A 23,323-nucleotide genomic window follows, 5' to 3' on the forward strand; every position below is an offset into this window, starting at 1 on the left:
CTCTATTATATAGAGTTATTTAGCCATATTTTGGATGTTAAAATAGCTAAGTCATTGTGTTTTAAGTCAATTTTAGATAGTTTTTATGTTTTTAGTTAATTAGTTTTAAAGCATGTTAACTTAGTTTAATTCAATTAATTCTAGTTCATTTTCATGTTGAAAGTCCTATTTTAAGCCAATATTGATTTAGTCCTTATGTTTGTAGATTTTGTTAGTCCCAAAGATGTGTGCTAGAGGGGGTAATAGCACTTTCTAAATGTCATTAAGCTTAATTTCTAATTAGAAGCTAGTTTAAGGTCAATGATGAGAAGTTAAATGCTTGATGAAAAAATGATTTGAAGAAGAGTGAAGTGAAAAATAAAAGAGGGTAGACAATGCTCAAAGATTTATAGTAGTTCTATCTCTTTGACTTACATCTACTACCTTGATCTTTCAATGAAGGATTTTCAAACCAAATCACTAGAATCGGTGGAATTTTCCAAGCTTCCACCAAGCTTTTACAATGGTTTTTCACAAGCTCAACCACAACCTTTAACAATGATTTTTTCCAAGATCAACCAAAACCCAAAACTAACTTTTTTAAAGCTAAGTTAGAACTTACAACAACAACCAAGCTAAACCAAGCTTGATTAATCCCCTTAGAGTGCCTCACACACTCAAGTAATCAAGGAGTACAAATATAACGAAGTACCTATGATCACTAACTTGATCTGAATGGTACAAGATGAAGTGTTAAACTCTATTACAAAGATTTGAGTGAAGTGCAAGAAAAATTGAAAGAATTTTGCTATTTTTGGGCCCTTTTTGTTCTTGGAAGCATCTTTTGCATTTCTTAGCCGTTGGAGATGTCTTTTATACTTGAAAAATTAACTCTGATGGATGTTGACAGCTTCATACCGTTGGAAACAGTTTAGAGTCTATTCTAGCTGTTAGTTTATTTTCAGACATTCAAATTCAAATTCTCAGATAGTGAGCTTTTAGCTAGCTAACCATTCTCCTTAGTCTATTAAATCTTCTCTGTCTCGCAATCAAATTTTTAACTGTGAGCTTTTAGCTGGCTAACCATACTTCTTAGTCGATTAAGTCTTCTCTATCTCACAATCTGCTTTACTTCGTTAATCGGCTAAGTAAGATTTTAACCGATTAAGAGCTTACTGTCTTTGAAGTAGTCAATTTCACTTTGGACTTTAGCTGACTAACTCCCTTGGTTATCTGACTAAGAAACTTCTGTTTGTAGCTAATTTGTAACTCCTTATTCTGACGAGTTTTGATGTTTACTTTCCAATCATTAATTTATTATTTACATACATTTTCATCCTGCACACTCAAGTAGTATAGTTAGACATTAATAAATGGAAATGTTTTGTTATCATCAAAAACTTATGGAGCCAACAGGTTTTCAAATGCATAAAGTTAAATGGTGATGAACTATGCAATGGAGACTAAGTGCAGATTTTTACTAAACATGTTCCGGTAATTCAGACATAACTAAAGCTATAGAGATTCAATCAATGTGATTCTTGGACCATGGGAACGCTAAGAAGCAGACCTACAACTTTCATGTTTACTACTTTGCCTATATCAGCCTCAAGGTAGGAGAAAATTGCATTGCAAGTTGAGTTACTATGGTAGCACTACACCAAGGCAGCACAAGGAGCAGCGTCACGGCCTTGCAAGAGTCAAGGCCACACTCCCAAGGGAGCAGCAATGCTCCTATACAAACTCCCGAGAGGCCAGCGCTGCAGCACCCAAGGAGGAGGGTCATGGCACCCGTTAAAAGACAATGAAAAAAATTATGTTTGGAGCATCGCGGCGTTCTGACGTGGATTATGAAAATTCAGCCAATCGAGAATTAAGTTTTTTAGGGTTATTAGAGGCTATAAATAGGTAACTTTCAGCAATTGAGAGAGGAGGTTCAGAGAGGCAATGAACGGTAGTTTTTTGAGAGAAAAGGAAAGGGTTTTCAATGAGAGAAACGAGAACAAATCAAAGGAATTGAGGATCAAGAATTAAAAAAGGCTTTGATATTTCTTTACTCTTCATTTCTTTCTTGTTATTTTTTGGTAAAAATGGTCTTTTCACTTGATTTAATCATGTCTGCTATAAATACAATGATGAACTAAATTTGTTTTCTAGGAATATGGGATATTTCATTATGTAGTTTGAATATGTGATTTTTCCTTGCTTGGTATTAATAGAAATTGCATGGTTTATTCAATTATGCACTTAAGGTTTTTTCACTGTTTGATCACCAATTGAAATGTCTTGTGTATCTAAATGGAACTCAACAGAGGGAGTTTAGAGTAGACCATAGTTTTGAATAGCCTTTTTTCGATTCACTTCGAAGTTAGGTGATAGTTTCATGTTTAAGATAGACATACACCTAAATACCTTAGGCAACTATGTTAGAACACGAACTTAATGAACTTTTTCTAATAAATTTGCATAGACATATGGGATTAATTTTGAAAACATATGTGTGTATGATATCAACAAAGACGTGTACATAATTTGGATTCAAGGTTAGCAATGTATTCTATTAATTTCAGTTAAGGAAAATAATTTAATTCAGACAGAGTTTTGAAAGACACCATAATCCTAGGTTTTGAGTAAATATTTCTTTTAGTGACAATTTGTTCTTCATTAATTACTTAGTTAATTAATTATTTTTAATTTAATTCAATTGAAAACAAGTGCTTGGATAAGATATATTATGTTATAAATTTAATACTTTGTAAAAATATGTGCACAGCTCTGTGGGAAACGATAATCAACTTACCTTTATATTACTTATATAGCCACGGGCACTTGCGTGTATTAATTCAATCAACAAATTATAAAATCTTATTAAGTCTTTAGGGGGAAGACCCTTGAGAGAAGAAGTGTCCTCATTTCACGCATTGTAACGGTTCATGGTGGCATAAGTGTAAAAGCTCATTAGCTCCCTATAGGGGGTGAATAGTAGACAGATTGTTAGGCTACCTCACTGGTTAAGATATGTTAGTGGCTAATCATCTAGGGATACCCTTATAGCTCGACGATGGCACATTTATACTCTCGATCCCTTTGCACTTCCTTTTCAATATTAATAAAATATTTTTCATTTATTTGGAACCAGTTATTGTGTATATGGCATTCATTATACCTTATGATTTTACTATTGTTTTTCATAAACTAACTCATTGCTATAATTTGTATCTATTTAGATAAAATCAAGTTATTGGCTGACTTATGTGGATTATTATTGGATGCTATACAATTAGACAGCTTGTGGTTTGCTATAACTCAAGCTCGGTGCATAAAGGATTTGGATTTTGTGCTCAAAGATCTTGTGATTTTGACTCAAAGATCTAAAAGGTATAATTATACATTCTTTTAATTAAGGTTTTTTTACATTAAATAGCCAAAGCATAATTCTACCTAAGCAAAAAGTTTTAAATTTCTGTTGCACTTGTGATATGATTGCAAGTCATTTCCCCAACACCCCTTGTACATGTAAGGCAGTAAATTTTTTCCTTTAAGATAATTTCTATACAAAACACTTCCCTTTCACAAAAATTACACAAGTTATATAAGTAGCTCAAGTAGTTACAACTTACAAGGTACAATATAGTGAAATTTTGTTCAAATAGCATGCGTCTCAAAATGTCTTTCAAGTAAAAACTTCGTACATTATCTTTTTTTTTTTTGTTAATAAATTACATTATCTCTAAGTAAATGATCTTGATAATTCAACTACTAAAGGCAACAAAATCTCACTTCATAGTAAATGATTTTAATTAGTAACTAAGATTGAAGCGAGTTATTATTAGAAAAGATAAGCTTAAAGTAAAACTACCAAGAGGGAGGTGAATTGGTTGTTAAGTAAAAATTTTCCCTTTTTATAAAAAATCAATTCAACTGTGAAAGAATAAAATAATAAAACAGAGCATGAACTAAATATGTAAAAAGCAGCAAAGTAAGAAAAGACTTAGTAAGATTTTTATAGAGGTTTGGCCTTCTAATGCCTATGCCCTTTCCCTTGATAGCACAAGGAGTTTGAATCTACTATCAGCTTACTTTTTCAATAGGGTTAGGTGTAACCTTTACAATATGCCTTTTGCAGAATCAGGCATAACCTTTACAACTTGCCTTTTGTAGGATCAAGTGTAAGCTCTACCAAGACACTATCTTTTCAAGTTAAAGCACAACCTGTACACAAGAATAAGCCTTGTAAAGGATTAGGCAAAACTTCTCTACCTTTTGCTTTGAGGTATAACCAATGCAATAGTGGATTCAAGTGAATCACAAACTAAAAACCTTTAAAAAGGTAAATAACAAAGTTTAAGTTCAAAAAGGTATGAGCTTTCACAAAAATAAGAATGATCAAGAAAGGTATAAGTTCAAGAAAGATCAATTGAAAGGTAAAGATATGAACTTTAAGTTATTTGCTTGCTCAAATGTAGTAACTTTTCTACTCACAGCTGGTGCTCTTGTTTTTTCACTTTTTTCCTTTTCAAGGATGATTCAAAATCTTTCAAAATCATCTTCTCTTCTTGCTTTAACATCCTTAAGATGAATATTTATAGCCTTTAAGATTTTCTGCCCGTTGGAGTAAGTTTTGAATCATTTCTTGTACATTCAAGCCAACTTGCACAAATCTATCACTTTTGTAGAATTGGCTCTTTATAGTTGAGTTATTGATTTCTCGCAAAGTCTGTAGCTTTTTGTCTATGAAGAATTGATTCTTCTATTTTGAGGTGTTAGTTCTTCACTATAAGCTAGTGCTAAACTTTGAATTCAAGCTTGAATTTTGCCGTTCCACTTTTGTCTAATTGTGCCATGCCTTTCTTGGTCATCAAGTTTCTAAGTTGTACTTTTGGTGCTTCAAGAACCGACTTTTTCTCCTTGTAGAATCAATTCTTTCTTCTTTGTTTTTCTCCATTTGCATTCTGTCTCTCTAGAATCAATTCTTTGTCTTTAAGATGTCGATTTTTCATAATTCTTGAAGCTTTTGGCTTTCAAGAACCGACTTTTCCTTGTCTCAAAATCGATTCTTCACTGTTGATCTTTACTCGAGAACTGACTTCTTTTTCTCCAGAATCGATTCTTCTTGTAATTAAAATATATTGATATATATTGTTCCTTTTTCATTCAAGAATCAAGTCTTTTCTTTTAAAAACTTGATCTTTGGGCTAGCACATATAATTTTGAAAACAAGAGACTTTTGAGAAAATTAAGAGCATGATCATCTATATTAAAAATATGTTCAAACAATTAAAGCATTTCGATATATTTTTCTATTAAGTTCAGCTTTAACAATCCTTTGATACTTTTCTTCATATTTAAAAATATCTTTCACTTGAAAAGCTCATTAAGTTCAATCAATTTTGTCATATCAAAACAATAATAAAGCTAATAGTTATCCATTCACATGTTTGAGTATAGTAGATGACCTTAATTAGTTGCCAAGACTTATTGAGTTATTCGTCGATAAATGACTTAATTTAGTACCTAAAATTTACCAGGTTATCAATTTACATGTCAAACCCGACTCTACAATATGTTTATTATGCCATTCTTACATAAAAATGCATGTTTATTTACTTGGGTACCTTAAAAATCGTTAAAGGACAGTATTGTACCAAATGGTACAATTAAGTTGAATTAAGCCTCAAACTAGTCTGAATAGAGATTTTAAGATGAAATTAAGAATTTTAAAACCCCAGAATGACTTAAAAGGGTTATTCGGAGTTCGAGGACCGATTTGGAGTCAAATTGAAATTTTTATGACCTAGGGGCAAAATGGTCATTTTGCCACCTGAGGTTAAGATGTGAGTGTTGGCTGGAATTTTTTACTGAGATTGATCATTGGGAGTATAATTTGAGTTTGAGAAGTGAAGAATTTTAATTTTGACATTTTTTCGAGCACAGGGGTAAAATAATCATTTTGCCACCCCAAGGGCAAAATTGTAATTTTACACCACCCAACACTTGTCCAGCACATGGATTTTACCCAATATTATCATGGATAATTGAGAAAATTTAAGTGGTGGAGAGAGATTGCTTAATGGCTAAGTATGACACATAGACCAATGGAATGATGACGTGTCAAAATCTCATCCATTCATTATTTTTCTTATAAATTAGCACAAAATCAGCCCATTTTTCATTCATATGGCCGGCCAAAGAAGAACAAAGGAAGAAAATAAAGAACAAGAACTCTAGGTGGAGAATTTCAAGAGAAAAAGTGAGGAAAATCAAGGAAAACAAGTGAAAATAGTAGGATTTCTCAATTTAAACTTGAAATCTATTTTTCTTAAGCATTTCTCCTTATTTTTCGTGGTTAAATTTCATGTTTTCATGGTGAATTCATGGCTAGTCGAATGGGTATGGAGAGAGAATGATGTTGGATTGATTTGATTTCAAGATATGTTAGTGTTTTTAGTTAGTTTACCATGTCCAGAAGCAAAACAGCGAGAAAAGAATTCATTTTACCCATCACCCATCAATGGCCGAACCTACCTTGTATTGAGTGAGGATGAATTTGATTTTTTATTTTAAGAGAATTGGTTAGAAAATGATGAATTATGGTGTGGAAAAGTAGTAGGAAAAATCACGGTGTTAATGCACCATTATTGACCAAAAATTCTAAGAAGAAAAGTGAATATGGTTTTGCCAAATTTTAGGTTATTTGACTTGTGTTTGGTGAATTAAGGTATTGGAAAAGAAATGGAGAAATTTGGAGCTAAATTGGACGCGTTGGCCAATTAATCGGGTGATAAGACGAATTAGGCCAATATCGGGTTTAGATGGTTACCCGTGCATTTTGCATTCCATATCATGCATTAATAGTCTAAATTAGTTTAATTTCGATTTAGTACCAATGTAGTAAGTTTCTCGATTTTGTACTATGTCAAGGTGGTGAGTCCTCCGATAAAGGCAAGAAAATTGCATCCGAGGACCATAGTCAGAGTACTTCGAAATCCGCACTCTAGAAATTGTGAGTAACCTTACTATCATCTTAATTATCTAAAGTAGTTTTTATCCGATTTTGTGATTTTATGGAAAATGAGTTAAATGGTAAATCTTTGTGTTTTGTAATTAAAATGTGATTTAATGAAATGATTTTATAACATTGTCTTGAAATGAAATGAAGGTTTGAAAATAGAGTAATTGGAGACTGTTTTCATGTGTTGTAAATTCATGGTTTGAATCGAATGGCTTATGACAATATTTGCATAAATGGCTGAATTGGTATTTGTATTGAAATATATGAACTGTGTATTTAGTCTTGAAAGGCTGTGAATTACAATAATTGTCATATCATGTTATTGAATTTTATTGATTGGTAGGATAATTATTAGCTTACTGCAGTAGGCGGGTTTCTGTGGACCAGCCTATTAGAGGGGCACAGTAAACCCTGTTATATCTTACCTCAGTATGAGAGACGCGGGTGGATAACTCCTGAGGTTAACACTTTAGAGTTCACTTCATGCAAAACCACCACATGAGGGTGAACTCGGCCAACGCAAAGGAACGGCTATGTTTTCAAAATAAAAACATGATTTATGCGTACATAACTTTTTAACAGCCTTGGCGAACTCGGTTGGGATAGCCCTCGATCAAGGAATCCCTAATAACTAGGTATGAGAATGATTTTGGCACGAGCCAAAGCTTTTAAGAAATTCATAAGCCATGTTGATTACTTGATTTATATGAATCGATTTTATTTGGTTGAAATGAGTTGAAAGGTAATGAATTATAGTATATTAAATTATTTTATCTGTCTCAATTTACTCTACTTTAGATATTTTAGATGGTTTTTGTTTACTCACTAGGATTTTATAATCTCACCACCCTCTTTTTCACCCATTTCAGGCTCAGGATAGTCGGTAAATAGCTCACTTTGTTGAGGGCTACAGTTGGAATTGCATCCTCAAAAACTGTAGGTTTACTGCTTTAAATACTTTTTGTCGTTCGTGGGCCCATTTATTACTGTAAATTAAATTAAATACTTTGGCTTACTGTATTACGATATATATGAATTTATTTTGCTTTTACGCTGTAAAAATTATTTATGCAGTGTTCTAAAAATATTGTTTTATGAGAAAATTGAATATTTTATTCAATATTTTTATTTTATTCTAATAATCATAATTTCATTTTAAACGAATGTTTTAGACATCCAAATTTATTTTTGATTATGAATTATGTGTTTTGTACTCGCATACTACATTTTTAGTGGATTTCGATATTTTTAAGGAAAAATGACCAAAATGCCTCTGTGAGAAAAAAATTGTTTTTCTATTGTTTTGATTTGAAAAATGTTTATAATCTCTCAAAACATAATTTTAGTGAATAATATTCACAGGGGAAGCGAGAAAAACTGATGTTAAGCCTTACAAGGTTTCGATTAACATTACGGGTAATGAATATCTATCAGGACATCACGACGGTTGTCACGGGCTCGAGGAGAGTTCCGGATCATGACATTATATGTTTGAGTATAGTAATGACTTTAGTTAGTAGCTAAGACTTAATCAAGTTATCCATTCACATGTTTGAGTATAGTAAATGACTTTAATTAGTAGTTGAGACCTAATCAAGTTATCCATTCACATGTTTGAGTATAGTAAATGACTTTAATTAGTAGTTGAGACCTAATCAAGTTATCCATTCACATGTTTGAGTATAGTAAATGACTTTAATTAGTTGTTGAGACCTAATCAAGTTATCCGTTCACATGTTTGAGTATAGTAAATGACCTTAATTAATAATTGAGACTGAACCAAGTTATTCACCCACATGTCTAAGTATAGTAAATGACTATAATTAATAGTTGAGATCTAACCAAGTTATTGTTTCAAATGTTTGAGCATCGTAAATGACTTTGATTAGTAGCTGAGACCTAATCAAATTATCCATTCATATGTTTGAGTGTAGTAAATGATCTTCATTGTTAGCCGAGATTTAATTGGGTTTGCCTATATATTTGAGTATAGGAATTAACTTATGGTAAACTCCACACATATCCTTTGTGGTCATAAATAAAATTTTATGGAATATAGTGGGAATGGAATAAACATTTTGTGAAAATAAAATAAAAGAAGAATAATTATTATGTAGTCTAGTTCATGGGAATGGAATAGGACAATAATTGCTATTATGCATTATTCCAATGTTTGGTTGGTATGAATAGTTTTTAAAATAGCTAACAAATAAGTGATAAATGACAAAAATACCTTTTATTATAATTTTTAATTTTTAAATTAAAATATTTATTATTTTAATAATTTATTTAAAATATTAATAAATTTTATTTAATTTTTATATGATTATTTATTTTAATTTATAGAATATTAATAATTTATATTTCATTTTTAAATTAAAATATTTATAATTAAAACATTAACATTATTANTTTAAAATATTAATAAATTTTTATTGAATTTTAATATGATTATTTATTTTAATTTATAGAATATTAATAATTTATATTTCATTTAAAATATTAATAATTTATAATTAAAACATTAACATCATTATTTTATTTTATTATTTGTTTTTAAAATATTAAAATATTACAAATTTATAATTAAAATTTTAATAATTTTTAAATTTAAAATAATAACTTTTTATAATTTAGAATTAAAACTTCAACCTTTTTCATTTTAAATTCACTTTAATTTTTTCATTTTTATTTTCTTTTTTTCTTCTCGCAAGTTAGCCACTAGAGATATGGTCGATCGAGGTAAAGGATCGACGATATGCTCTTCCTATGGCTAGATCAAGCTAAGGAGCACCATATCGGTGCTCTTTGTGGTCGAATTTGGCGCTGGAGTGCCAAATTCGATCGCAATATCTAGCAACTGATTTGGTCAGGGAATGCTAGATCGACATTTCCTTCACCGACTTTGGTGTTGCCGCCACCTCTTTTGTCTGCCTCTAGTGATAGAGGGAAATGCAGAAAAAGAAGGAGCGGAGGAAGATGGGTAGAGAGAGAAAGAAAACTTGAGAAATGAAAAAAATTTATATTATAAGACTAATTTTTTAAAATTTTAAAGGGAATTTTTCGTCCAATCTAATTTGTTTTCTATTCTCACCAATCCGAAATAGTTGTTACTAAGGGAAGCTCAATAATGGCTATTCCAAGTCCTCCTAGAATGACTATTCCGAGAAATGGTCATTCCATCCAACCAAATGCATCTTTAAATTGATAATAGGAATAAGGGGAAATGGCTAGTCCATTCCCCCCAACCAAACACGTAATATATTTTACTATTATTCCCACAATATAACAGTGTTAAATTTTCGTTAACAAAAACAATAAGTTTCACTAAAAGACAATAAAATTCTTATTTTTAAAAGTCTTATTTATTGGATTTGAACTTTAGATTTTCAAATTCTTATCGAAATATAGAGGATTGAACCCATTGAAATTCTAGAGCAAGAATCCATCCAAAACTGAAAAAAAAAAAAAAAAAAAGACAAATGAAGGTTTTCTCGTAACAGAAAAACATTTAAGTTTTTGGTTTTTGAAATGTAAAAAAAAAACGTTATTTAAAGACATATAAAAGTAAAAATAAGACTAACCAAGATTGCAAATAGGACAAGGTTATTGGACGGTCATGGTTATGGAAGAAAAGCAGACACTGAAAGCCAGTAAACAAGATATTAAGAATCCATGACAAATCTAGGTTTATGTACCTAGATAAAGCCTATAAGACAACAATAAAGAAAAAAACAACGAGTGCAATCAAAATTGTAATTCGACTTTGAGAAGTTGTGTGTAAAACAGCTGGTAATTGCACAATTATGAATGGGCTAGTTGATGTGGCCATTATCCTCGCAGCATAGCTTGTCCAGATATCAGTGCTCACTCCAGAGCCTGCGAGCATCTCCAATCGTCAACAAAGACAATGTTGTACAGAACTTAATTGGACTTGCACCAACAAAACAGAGCAAATTCTCAATAGACAGCCTTGGTTAGTGAATATAACGTATACCAGTTATGCTAAATCCTGGTGGTGTCTATTGGATCTTTTGGACAAAGAGCTCTCAAGGTCACACTTTATGAGTACAAGACAACGTAAAAAAAAAATTATTTTTTGCAAACATTATTCAATTTGGGAATTTATATTTCAAATCTAAGAAATAAGATTTTTAAATAGAAGGGTTTTATTGTCGTTTTAGAGAAACTTATAAGAGGTTTTTTTTTTTTTTTTGTGAAATTTAACACTGTTACTGCCTATAGGAGCAGTACTGAAGTAAAAGATTTTATTTGAAAAAATAAAGAAAATATGTTATACAAAAATATATCATACCACAAAAGGTTTACATGGAGTTTATATTTAAAAAAAAAAAAAAGACAATGCCGAATTTACCCTTTTAACTTTAATTAGTAGTTAAGACCTAGAAAGATTATCCACCCACAAGTTTGAATAATAGACAATACCAAACATTTCGCTTTGATTAACAGCCTTATAAAATATAATTTTGGATGTACTGGCTACCTTTTAAAGGAAATCGCTTGACAACTCTCAAACAAAGGAATAGAAATCTTCTATCCCTACTTAGTGCCCCACTTGGTGCCTCTTCCATAATTTTGCATCGTATCCGATATTATGCTATCTCTAACCCCTAAAGCCTAAATTCTATATCACAAACCATAAGCCATAAACCTTAAACCTTAAGTCTCAAACCCTAAAATTTAATATGAGAAGTTTACTCCAATCTAAAGCCTCAAGCAAAATTATGAAATGAACACCCAGTGGGATACCAAATGAAGGCAGAGGAATTCTATTCCTTAGCTTAACCCTCTAAGAAAACTTGATGAAAATTTAGAGAACAAATGGCAAAGAGAATAGAGCAACTTAAGGAAATCTTAGAGAATAAATGGCAAAGAGAATAGAGCTTAAAAATCCTTTCATGAATTCATGTACTCTAAATTCCTTTCTTGTCATCACTAAAAGGGTGTTTAATTATGAATGATTAATCATCTTTTCATGAATTCATAATTTAGAGAACAAATGGCAAAAGGGAAAAAACACCTTATTATGTCATCAATAAAAAGGATGTACATGGCCTGAAGAGGGGAACGAAATATGTTATTTGATGGCTAATTTCTGATTAACAACTAAATATCATATACATCATCAGATACAGATTGACATGGCTTACCAAAGAGACAAATACAAGATTGATTTCAATGATGATTCCTTTGCTTATGCGTGTGCCTTTTGGTTAATCAAAGATAATAAACTGACTACTTGAGAAAGAGATGACAAAAGAAACCTAGGAAGAAGAAAAGGGCAATCATACTGCCCTGCATGATCACATTCTACACAAAACAAGAATGAGGATCACATTACAAGAAGTATTTCATTCGATCATCTCTCCTCATGGCATTGTATACAGCTTGAACCTGAACAGCACAACAAATTTCAATCAGAGTTAAGTACAACTCTCTGTTACTTGAAGCAATTCTTATATATATTAGAAGGAAAACGAAAGTAGAGGAAACGATTCTTATATCTGGTTTTGTGTGTGTGCGTGACTGTGCACGTCTGCGGATGCCAGTGCGTGTGTGTGTGTGTGAGAGAGAGAGAGAGAGAGGACCTGTTCACTAGAAACAACTCGAACAGGACCAATGTTGACAGATACATATTTTCCCCTAGATGATAATTTCTGCCTCACCCGACCCTGTTATGAAATATTGTTAGGCATTTGTGTTTCCATGGATGAAATAATACAACTTCTTGATAAAGAAGAAGAAAGCTGAAAAATGGAAAGAGTAAGCTGTATTTCAATAGTGATCTTAAGTCATTTCCAGAGGCAAAATCTTTCCATGAAAGGAATAAAAAAAATTCAAACTAGTCATCATGATTGATCATACTTTTAGCTTGTTTCTTCCCTTGAACTCCTTAACCAAGACAGGAGATCCAACACCTAAAGTAGGACGAATGCCAAATCTAGTCTAAACAAATCTATTCTTCCCGACAAAAATTATTTAGCATTTATTCAAACACCTCACAAAAGACCCACAACGGTCATTCATTTTAACAAACTTATGCTGGCAGTTACTCTCTACCATCCAGATGTTCCACAGGACTATGAGTTTATACTCAATTTTCATTGGTTGCTGATTTAATCTGAACTGAAGGTTTCTAAGGCTATGTTTGTTTAATCGAAAACAACTTCTACAAAATAAAAAATTTTCCTAGAAGATATGATGTAGTGCGGAAGTAGAAACAATAAAAAGAAAACCAAAACAGGAAAGAAAAGCAGAGTGAAGATTAGAATTGATGTAAAATTGCAGTAGGAACAAGATACTAGGTTTACAATTACAGAAAATTTGTCAGAAAAATAATCCAAAATAATAAAGCCACCTAACGGGTTTAAAGAGACTATTTATACTAGCGTTATGGCATCTTTCAATCTTAGTCCTTGGATATAAGTAAGCCCCAGCTAATCCAAGCCATTCAAACTAATTAAAAGATCACATGCTAATCAAATGTTCACTTAATAAAATAAAAACATGATACCAAACTAATAATTATAGTAAAACAGTAAACATAAAAGAAAACATTTTAAGATAAACTATTAGATATATTTTAGAATACTCCTGCACCAAGATAATTCTAGAAAAAGTTCCATTTTCCATTGTTTGGATGGTTACAACAAAAATCATTTTCTGGTGTTTGTTTCCAATAAAAACACCCAACATTTTCTTTCTCCTTTTCTCTTCTCTTTCTTTCATCTCCCTGTTTAAACCTCTCTCTAACCCGAAATACCCCCAAACTCCTTGTCTTATTAGCCAAGTTTATCAAATTACAAAATGTCAACAAATTTGTCATCCAAATGAAAACATGTAAATTAAAATTTGCTGGATTAAGAGTAATCAAAGGCTCTTCACCATGAGACAAAGAATATCAAGATCTTAAAAACTTGAATAATACCAATTTTAGTATCATCAATTTAACCAAATAAAAAAAATCCCCCTGACAAATTAATGAAACTCATGCAAAAATCTAAAAGTCAGAGGTTTATGAATAAAAACCCACTCAAAATATCCACATAAATTAACATTGGACATCAGATTCTAAAAAAATAGAAAAGAATCAGTTCTTGGCAGTGGAGGAATGAAGCAATGGCTTGCAATTTTGAGCTTGATGGCAGAGGACTTATCAGCGGCACAACATAAGAATAGGGGTCTCAAAATGGGCCACAACTCACGGCTGTGACTTTCCGAGATGGGATTCCAAACGGTTCCCATCGATCTATAGAAAGAGAATGAGAAGGGTAATAGAAGAGTACAAGGGAGAGGGAAAGAGGAAGCAAGCTTGCTTGCTGAGGTAAAGAGGATGGAGGGAAGGAGGTTGAAGGCTGTGGAAAGAGCAGATAAGAGGGGAGGGAGAAGAGGAGAGGAAGGAAAAAGGAAAAGCTCTCACTGATGAAGGGGAAGGAGGCGGTGGTTTCAGCTAGTTTGGTGAATGAGCTAAGAGAGTGAAACATTTAGGGTGTTTGGGGTCTTCTGTTGTTAACTTCAGAAATTGTTTTCTGCTTTTTTAAAATGAAAGACAATTTCCCCCAAAATGAGTTTTTTGCCTTTGACTAGGAAGACATCTTCCTTTGACCAAGCCAATTTCTGACAACCAAACACCAGAAAATGAGGAAATGGATGCCTAAAAATCCATTTCAAATCAAACAAATGGAGCCTAAAAGCCCCATTGAATCCTTCAATGTTTTATGAACTTTCCAAATTCTTTCTTTGGTCAAAAACTGCCTGTTATGTAATACTTAGCTAATATAATGCACTTCCCAGAGCTCCAATTTATCTGGTGGGCAATCACTTGTTATATGAAAGCCTCAAATGTGCAATATGAACGGGGTAATCCATCTACAGTTCACAGAAGTCTGTCTAGTTGAAATCTTGCTTATGTTATGCTCCCACATACTCCCTACAATGACTTATACATAAAACTATCACTAATTGAAGTCCAGAAGAGCTCTACACAGATATTCTAGCAAGACGAGATATCATTGTTTCCATCCGCTCCAACAGTGGTAGTTTTAATTATCACACAACACCTAAGTTCATCTACTTATAAACTAATACCTCAAAATTTACTCTACTATTATATTCAAATGCACCAATAAATGAACATCTCAATCAATAATTGATTTCCACCAGTAAAAATGAGTATAGATACCTCAGGAATCGGCTGTTGTATCACAGATTCCACTGCAACAACCATAGCTTGCACAAAATCATCACCTCCAGTTCCAATAGCTGTAAATCCTCTAACTGTTGGGTATGAGTTGACCTGACAAGTTAAAAAAATCATTAAGCAGTCAAACAATCTCAAAGCCTTCAGCATCTTAAGTCTAACACGCTGCATGTACCACAGACAGCCAAATCAACGGAATCTCCAAGTGAAATGAATTTAACCACTTCAGGTTCAGTTTATAAGCAATGGAAAGGATATTGTCTGAAACCCCTTGAGAGGATTGGAAATTAGGAGAGCATATGATTTACCTTCTGATCCAAAGTAAGCCATTCATTAGTTGAATCATCTGCTACTGTACCACCAATGACCACATTTGTGGTTTGCCCAACTCTCCCTTCTGTCTTTGAAACCTCTGAATTCCAAAACCAAAAGTTAAGTCAATAAAATCTTACAGGCTTCTTGAAGAAAAAGACATGACTGATAGATGGAAAAGGACAATCTAACATGCAAGGATTCAAGCAAGCATCAAATTCCAATTCGTAAACTGATAAAAAAACCATGTCCACATACATAATCCAGAGAGATTTCTAAAGAAGCATTCTTCTATTTAACTTTAAAGAGGAAATAGCTCCTTCATACTATTGCTTAAAAGTTTCTGACTTTGATGCTGCTAACCAGAATGTGGATTGATTAATCATTTATTTCCTTGGCAAATATAATTTTCTTAGGCATTTGGTTCTATTTTTTCAACTAATAAAGCAACATCAACCCTTTTTTAATTAAGCCAGGTATAACAATCAATCTATCAAAAATCCTTAATTCATCCATTTCTCAGCAACTCATTAACCAACTTCAAACCAGATATAAACTATAATGTATCCCAACAAACAACTCCCAGAGAGAGAAGAGAAAATCAAAACAAGTCTGCTCCAAAAGGGAACCTGAAATTGCTTTAAGAACAGCTTCTTGAGGTGGGCCTTGATCAAGGTCACCCTCCTCCGACGTCGAAGACGACGGCGTTTCATTATGAGAGCAATTCAGTTTCTGAGTCCGTTTCCAAAAATGAATGTCTCGAGCCCTAACAACCATCCCGTGACCTCCGCAGCTCCGTCTTTTCGCAGCAGAAATTCCGAAGCTCCTCAACGTTTTAAGAGAACGGAAATTCCCGTTTCGATGCAGAGGCCTCCACGGCTCCGTTACGAAAATGGAACGCAATACCGTCCTGCACGCCATTTCTGATCCTTTTTCCTTTTTCCGGTTAATTCCTTTTCTTGCGTTATTTATATAGCTGGGCACCGCCCCTTCAATTAACGAGATTTTTTCCCCGTCAGTTGTTTGGTTTGCTATAGGCGCCCCCAATTTTCGCGTATCCGGGCCCTCATGCTCCAGCCACCTCAACTTTACGTAATTGCCCTCCATAATGACAAATAGTTAGTCAGGGTTTATTGTCTTTTCAGCTTTGTGGACATGAAGAAAGTTGAGTGCCCGAACCACTTCGCCGGCATCATGGAAGATAAGTCGACAAAACGGAGGATGTCCCCTGAACTACATAACTAACTTCCAGTAGTCCCGAGAGCACCTGATCTAATCTTAAATCATTTGGGGTAAAATAAAATCAAATCGGTTATGAAATCTTAGATAAAACCCTAATCTTGAATCATCAGGGGTTTACTTCGACTGATTCTCAGTTAACTCACCGGCTCAGGATAGATGTACGGATCCGACGGAGCCGGTGACAATGCGGAACGGACCGCTTTCAGGAAAGCAGAGAAGAAATACAAGCTTTACTACGAGGAGCATTCCAAATCCTCCAAAAAGTACCTAACTTTTCAGCTTCTATCTCAAATGTAGTTCACTTAAACTGGAAAAAAGAAAAAAAAAAGCTTTTTGTCCTGATTTATGATTTTATTTGAATTTCTCAGGAAGAAGCAACCTCAACAAGTCGATTTGTCAGAGGTTTTGGATCCGAAATCCATTTCAGAGTCCTACAATCAGAAAGGCGAACTTCCTCCAGGAATTGTAGCTGTCAATTGTGGATTTAATCGTCCAGTTTTTCGCTTGGAAGATCGCCCTGGTATCTTTTTTTTTTTTCCTTTGAATTTAATGAGTTCCAAACTAGAGAAGAAATTTGAATTTTTTTTCTTTTTTGATGAATTGATCTAAAATATAGGGTTCTATTTTATTCCCGGGGCATTGACCGTGGAGGAACAATGTCAATGGATAAGGGCAAGTTTAAGGAAGTTTCCGCAGCCTCCCAACAGAACAAATCATAATGCCATTTATGGGCCAATACGGAACCTGTTTGTTGCGGCACAGGAAGGTAAAGTACTTGTTGAGGAGGAAGGATCGGACAATTGTTTGGATTCTGAATCAAGTGCTTCCGTGAGCAATGGAGATGCTCATAGGTGGAAATTTTACGAGGAAGACATTGCTCGATCTAGGGCAAAGAGTTGCAAATCAGTTTCTGCTTCTGTTTTGCTGCGAAAGTTACGGTGGAGTACCCTTGGCCTACAATTTGACTGGTCCAAGGTAGGTATTCACTTATTTAGTCTTGGGCCTTCTTCCTTGTATCTCTTTTGGCGAGTTTCTTGACTGTATAAATTAGAGAAGATGATATTGATCGGACAGCCAGTGGATAGAATTTGAAGGTTCTTCAATTAGAGGTAGTTGGTTGAATTAGATTTAGTTGTAGGTTCCTAGATCTGTGACAGAAGGATCATTTTCAACGTTTATTGCACAGAAACTTTTTTCCTTGTTACCTATTTGAAAGTATCATAAGGTATCATTCAAGATTGACAATTTTCTGATCATGCTCCTCGTGTCTTAACCCTGAGAAATGTGCGCCATTTTTTTTTTTTTTTTTGAGATTGAAAGTAGGTTCCTTGTTTCAGATTGATTTCTAAATTAAATTTGTTCATGGTGCAGCGGAACTATGATGTGTCTCTACCATATAACAAAATTCCTGATGCACTCTGTCAACTAGCTAAAAGAATGGCTGAGCCTGCAATGCCTATTGGAGAAGAGTTCCGGCCAGAAGCTGCAATTGTCAACTATTTTGGGTTAGGTACTCATAGGATATAAATGGTTGCATACTGATAAATCTCATATTTCATTTTATTTTGTAAATGTTCTCAAGTTGTCTGCAAATTTTTTAGAGTTTGGTTACTTTAGGAGTAAAGTGAATAAAATATCTTCTAACGCTTTGGATAATTGTAAATTACAATTTTGGTTGAACTTGTCTCTTTGACATTGAAATATATTGAGTGTTGTGGTTTTAACTATGGATTTATTGAAACTTAGTGATTATTGACAATGTCACCTTTTGGACAAAAGTCCTCACTGATTGTTAAACTCTTTTTTCTTTTTCCAGGCGATACACTTGGTGGTCACCTGGATGACATGGAAGCGGATTGGAGTAAACCTATTGTAAGCATGAGGTAACTTGCTTTTTCCTACTTTATTTATTCCCTCCAAATGAGAAGGATGAAAGTGAGAGGGAGGTGGTGCGGCTTCAAGTAAGCATCCTTTTGATTATTGACTTTATTTTCCCTCTCAGTTTGGGCTGCAAAGCTATTTTCCTTCTGGGAGGAAAGTCTAGACAGGATGAACCGTTAGCAATGTTTCTCCGAAGTGGCGATGTTGTACTCATGGCAGGAGAGGCAAGGGAATGCTTTCATGGTGAGATTTCACGTTTCACTCATTTTCTTCGTTATGGACTATTAATAATAGTAAAATTTGAAATTTGCTCTGGACTTGAACTAGATGATAAAGTCAATCTACCCATAAATAGCAATTCAATGATGCAATGAAAATTGTTCTAGGTATACTTGGTGTTTGCATTCTAGAAGTACATTCTGTGCTTCCTTTTTGCTACAGATACCAATGGGAGAGACAAATACGGAACTAAGATATTTGTTTGGTTGCTTATACTAGATGATCAATGGAATCCTTAAATAGCAAATAAGCTACAGATATATACTGGTAACAAGGAATATCAGCTACAACTTTTACCTATAAAAGCTCTTAACATGAGCAGTTCATAGTAGAGGGCAATTTATGAACTTTATCCATTTATGTGATTTTGATTGTTTTCTCCTCAAGCATCTTTAATAACCTATTAAAAAACTCCATTGATTTTCATTCTTGCAGGTGTGCCTCGTGTATTCACAGATGAAGAAAATGCTGAAGTCACTCCACTTGAATCACAGTTTTTGCATATTGATGATCATTGTTATTTAGAATACATAAGAACTTCAAGGATCAACATCAATATCAGACAAGTCTTTTAATTTTGTTTTAAGCTAGAAAAGAAAAAGAAAGATTTTTTTGGATTATGTGATTTTCATTTTTCCTCTGTTCAGTTTAATGTTTCAACTTGTCAATGGAAGGCATCTTCAGTCCAAGTGATGCCTGGTTTTGTACTCTGCATTTAAAGTTTAAAGTTTAAAATTTAAAATTTAATATTTCAACAAGAAAATGCTTGGTTTTTAGGAGAAAAAGGGTATATTAAAATTTTTGGTTTGACCCGATAAGTTGGTGGAGTGTAGGGAAGGCTACCTCAGGTTATGAGGAGGATTTGAACTCACGCCCTTTCGGACCAAAACCTTAATCTGGCGCCTTAAACAAACTCGGCCATCTCTTGCTTTGCTGATGAGGAGATGAACGTATCATTCAAATCATGATTCCAGGTTTTTATAATTTTCCACTCTTTTCGATAATTGCTTTCTCACAAAAAAAAGAAACCGACCATTTTGCAATGTCGGAGCCTCTATTCCCTCTTTCAGATTGGATGTGTAATTCTTCCTTTCACACCTTTTCACATTTCCTGACTCTGCAAAATCAAAAGGTTCCATGAGTCATGAGAATGACTCTTATACGCAAGAATAACACCTTGACGTTGGCCCATGACTTACTGACTGATATAACCTAGCTTGAATGCTTCCACGAGAATGACAACATTAAAAGGAAGACCCTGCTTGTCTTTCAAATTAGGAGGATTTGGCAATCTCTAAGTTGAATAGCAAGTTTACAAGAGTTGGTGGTATGTATTAAAATTTTCTTTCTTTGGTTGTATGATAAAAGGTTGACTTATATTATCATGAATTCATCATAAAACAAATGAGGTCCTAGCATTGATGGGACAAGTAGCATATAAATTGTGAGCTTACACCAATGTAAGATTTGCTTTAATAAGCAAATTCATTTGTTAGATTACATGGATTCTGACCCTTTTTGCGGAAAAAATATGCAAGGCCTCATATCTGCGCATGATTATCTCTTTTTGTCATGATTGGCTTAATGGAAGAATTGCAGAGAAGACATGATAATCTGTTAGACAAAATTGCGAGACAAGGACTGCCTATAGGATCATATTTTTATACCCTCCAATCAAATTAAATTTTTTTTTAATTTACTTACTTTTAAGATAAAAACAGACTACTTCCATCAAATCAATTTCTTCCTACCTATTTTTCCCTCAATCTTTCCAATTTTCATAAAGTTGAGAAACAATATTATGCTTATTTTGTGAGTTTCAATATTGATTTCTCCTTCTAAAATCATAACAACAATGACCAAAAGAAGGTTGATTGGCAATGATTAGTTTTAACAAAAAACAAAATAAGAGCTTGAAGACAGATCAAACAAAGTTTGGCAGCCAGATCAAACAAAGTGGAATAAAATGTGTATTCTTACAAGTTTTTTCTTTCTTTCCGGGTTTATTTGGTGTCAGAGCAATAGATTTTGAATTCAAACTTTTTTTAGAGTATGCTTGGATAGACTTTTTTTTTAGCTTAAAAGCGATGATAAAATTCTTATGAAAAATAATAGTTTTTAAAATTAAATGAAAGCTATTTGGTAAATTTACTTTTTATAAACTCTTTTTTATAAATAAACTGTTTGGTAAAACAACTTATATAAACTTTAATTTTGATTAAAATTACTATAAAGGGTATTTAATAAATCAAAAAAAATAATTGAATCAAATAAAAAAAGATGAGTATGAAAAACATATAATTTTCCCTATAATATTATGAATTGCTGAAAGATAAAAGAAGAATATAAAAAAATATTTGTTGTAATTTTTTAAAGATTTGCTTGAAATTTATGACTGTTGGAGCTGAACAAAATTGATGTTACATATAAGGAAAAGAACCTAAGTTGGTATTAATAATTGATCTAACTATGTCAGAAAAATCACATTCATCCATTGATTTGGCAACTCATTTTCCTAATTTCATGCAAGTCTATCAAGGTCTTAATGTCCTCACTAACAAAGTTTCCCTCCATGAACAAAAAGTTTGGGCTTTTATTTTTTTTTCTCATGTTTTAATGTGTTATTTATTTTGTCAAGAAGTGACACATCATCTATTGGATACTGTTTGCTTAAATGTGGAATTCACTGCTAAGAATTAAAGTTTACTTCAATTTTCTTGTAGTGCAACATATTGTTATACCTAAAAGAAAAAATCTTTAAAACTGAGTTATTACAAACGAATACAAGTATTAACTTTTCAATTTTCATCTAATTTATGTCAATAATCATTGACTTATTTGACTAATTTGTTTCAATTATAATCAACAAATATTATATACACCAAAAAGAAGTTAAAGAACAAATAAACATCACATAATTGTCATATCAAATAATAAACTAAGATATATCAAACAATAAAGAGAGTTTTCAAAGCAAAAAAAAAAAACGAACGATAGAAAATAAACTGAAAAACAAAGCAAAAATAAAAAGAAGAAATAATATCTGATTGCAATTTTGAATTTTAAGTTTTCTTTTCCCTTAATTTTTGTATAAACAAAAAAAAACCCCTAGAAGGATGATTTCCAAAAAGGGAAAGAGAAGAGGGGGATCACAAGGAGAGAGGGAGGAGGTATTTTTTGAAAAAGGATATTTTTGAAAAAAAAAATAACTCTCCTAAGAAGTTGGCATGTTTTAAAAAAAAAAATAAGAGAAAGCTCCTATTTGGAGCTTTTTTTAATTTTATTCTTTACAAGAAGCTATTTTTTTTAAGAGCTTCTCACAAAATACTATTTAGCTCAACTTGTACTTTTAAAAAATAGATAAATTGAAAATAAGTTAGACTAAACAAGGGCTTAGTAAATGAGTCAATCCAGTACGTTTGAATCATTTTGAATTCAGGAGGAGTCTCAAGTTAAGACCATTTTAAATTCAGACTATTTCAATTTCGAACCTTTCAAGTTTGATTTAGTTTTTTTAAATCATTTTAAAACTTGTATAAGATATAAATATTTTTAAATCATTAGTAATATACAAGATGATTATTTTTTAAAAGATTTTGGATCATTTTAAAATTTAGTATTTTCTACTAAGAAAATCATGCAACAACCAATTAACTAAGGATTTATATTTAGGGTTTATATTTGATGTACTGTCAGTATATAGCTTCTATACATTGTCAGTTCACCAAAATATGCCATCTCATTAATGAAGTAAAATAAAAAACTTTAGAGACTTAAAATTAAATATTAAAAAGTTTATAATAACTAATTAAACAAAATATAAAATATTTTCACTTTTCTATATCTCAACTGTTCTTTTCTTGTTTTCCTTCTCTCTCCAACTCCATCATCTTCTTTATCTATTAGAGTTAGGTTTTGCAAAATTGTGCAACTTCAAGAGTAATTTTTATATTATTTTCTTAGTCTTTTGAAACCTTAAGAGAAATTTAGGAAACATACTTTTCAAAAAAGTAGACTAAGGAAACAAGATTCAAATAAATCAACTTATTAGTAGAATTTTATTAAGTCAATAATTTTGCTTCTAAGTGACATGATTAAGCAAAAAAAATTTCTTTTCCTTAGTCAATAATTTTGCATCTAAGTAATATGATTAAGCCAAAAAATTTTCTTTTCCTAGAAGCCATATCCCACTATTCACTTTCACTCAAATATGTTGATTTTGAAGCCCTTTCTAAAATGGTTAGTAACATTTCATATAAAAATTGACCGATCTTCATTTAAAATCTTAAAAATATAGGATTTAATTAAAAAATAAAATGGTTATGTAACATATCCTGAGTAATAATTTTGGTTCAAATACCAAAAAGCATGTAATTTGATTTAACATCTCAAATTTA

The 23,323-nt window shown here is 32.4% G+C and overlaps 2 protein-coding genes and 1 long non-coding RNA gene across 3 annotated transcripts; 2 read left to right on the plus strand and 1 right to left on the minus strand.

Moving 5' to 3' along the window:
• Nucleotides 6,225-7,898, plus strand: LOC108660856. The gene is made up of 3 exons (XR_001926552.1): nt 6,225-6,261; nt 6,901-6,982; nt 7,861-7,898. It is a non-coding gene; the product is annotated as an uncharacterized LOC108660856 (long non-coding RNA).
• Nucleotides 12,069-16,562, minus strand: LOC18609000. Its single transcript, XM_007043950.2, has 5 exons — nt 16,154-16,562; nt 15,521-15,624; nt 15,195-15,308; nt 12,601-12,684; nt 12,069-12,406 (listed from the first exon to the last, which is right to left on the minus strand). Exons 1-5 carry the CDS (start codon nt 16,443-16,445, stop codon nt 12,350-12,352), a joined length of 651 nt encoding a protein of 216 aa, XP_007044012.1. The 5' UTR covers nt 16,446-16,562; the 3' UTR covers nt 12,069-12,349.
• Nucleotides 16,666-19,666, plus strand: LOC18609001 (alpha-ketoglutarate-dependent dioxygenase alkB). The gene is made up of 7 exons (XM_007043951.2): nt 16,666-17,029; nt 17,135-17,286; nt 17,383-17,741; nt 18,138-18,276; nt 18,583-18,649; nt 18,769-18,890; nt 19,362-19,666. The coding sequence occupies exons 1-7, from the start codon at nt 16,923-16,925 to the stop codon at nt 19,499-19,501; spliced, it is 1,086 nt and encodes a 361-aa protein (XP_007044013.2). The 5' UTR covers nt 16,666-16,922; the 3' UTR covers nt 19,502-19,666.

The sequence above is a fragment of the Theobroma cacao genome, chromosome 2 (assembly GCF_000208745.1).
Source record: "Theobroma cacao cultivar B97-61/B2 chromosome 2, Criollo_cocoa_genome_V2, whole genome shotgun sequence".
Taxonomy (NCBI): domain Eukaryota; kingdom Viridiplantae; phylum Streptophyta; class Magnoliopsida; order Malvales; family Malvaceae; genus Theobroma; species Theobroma cacao.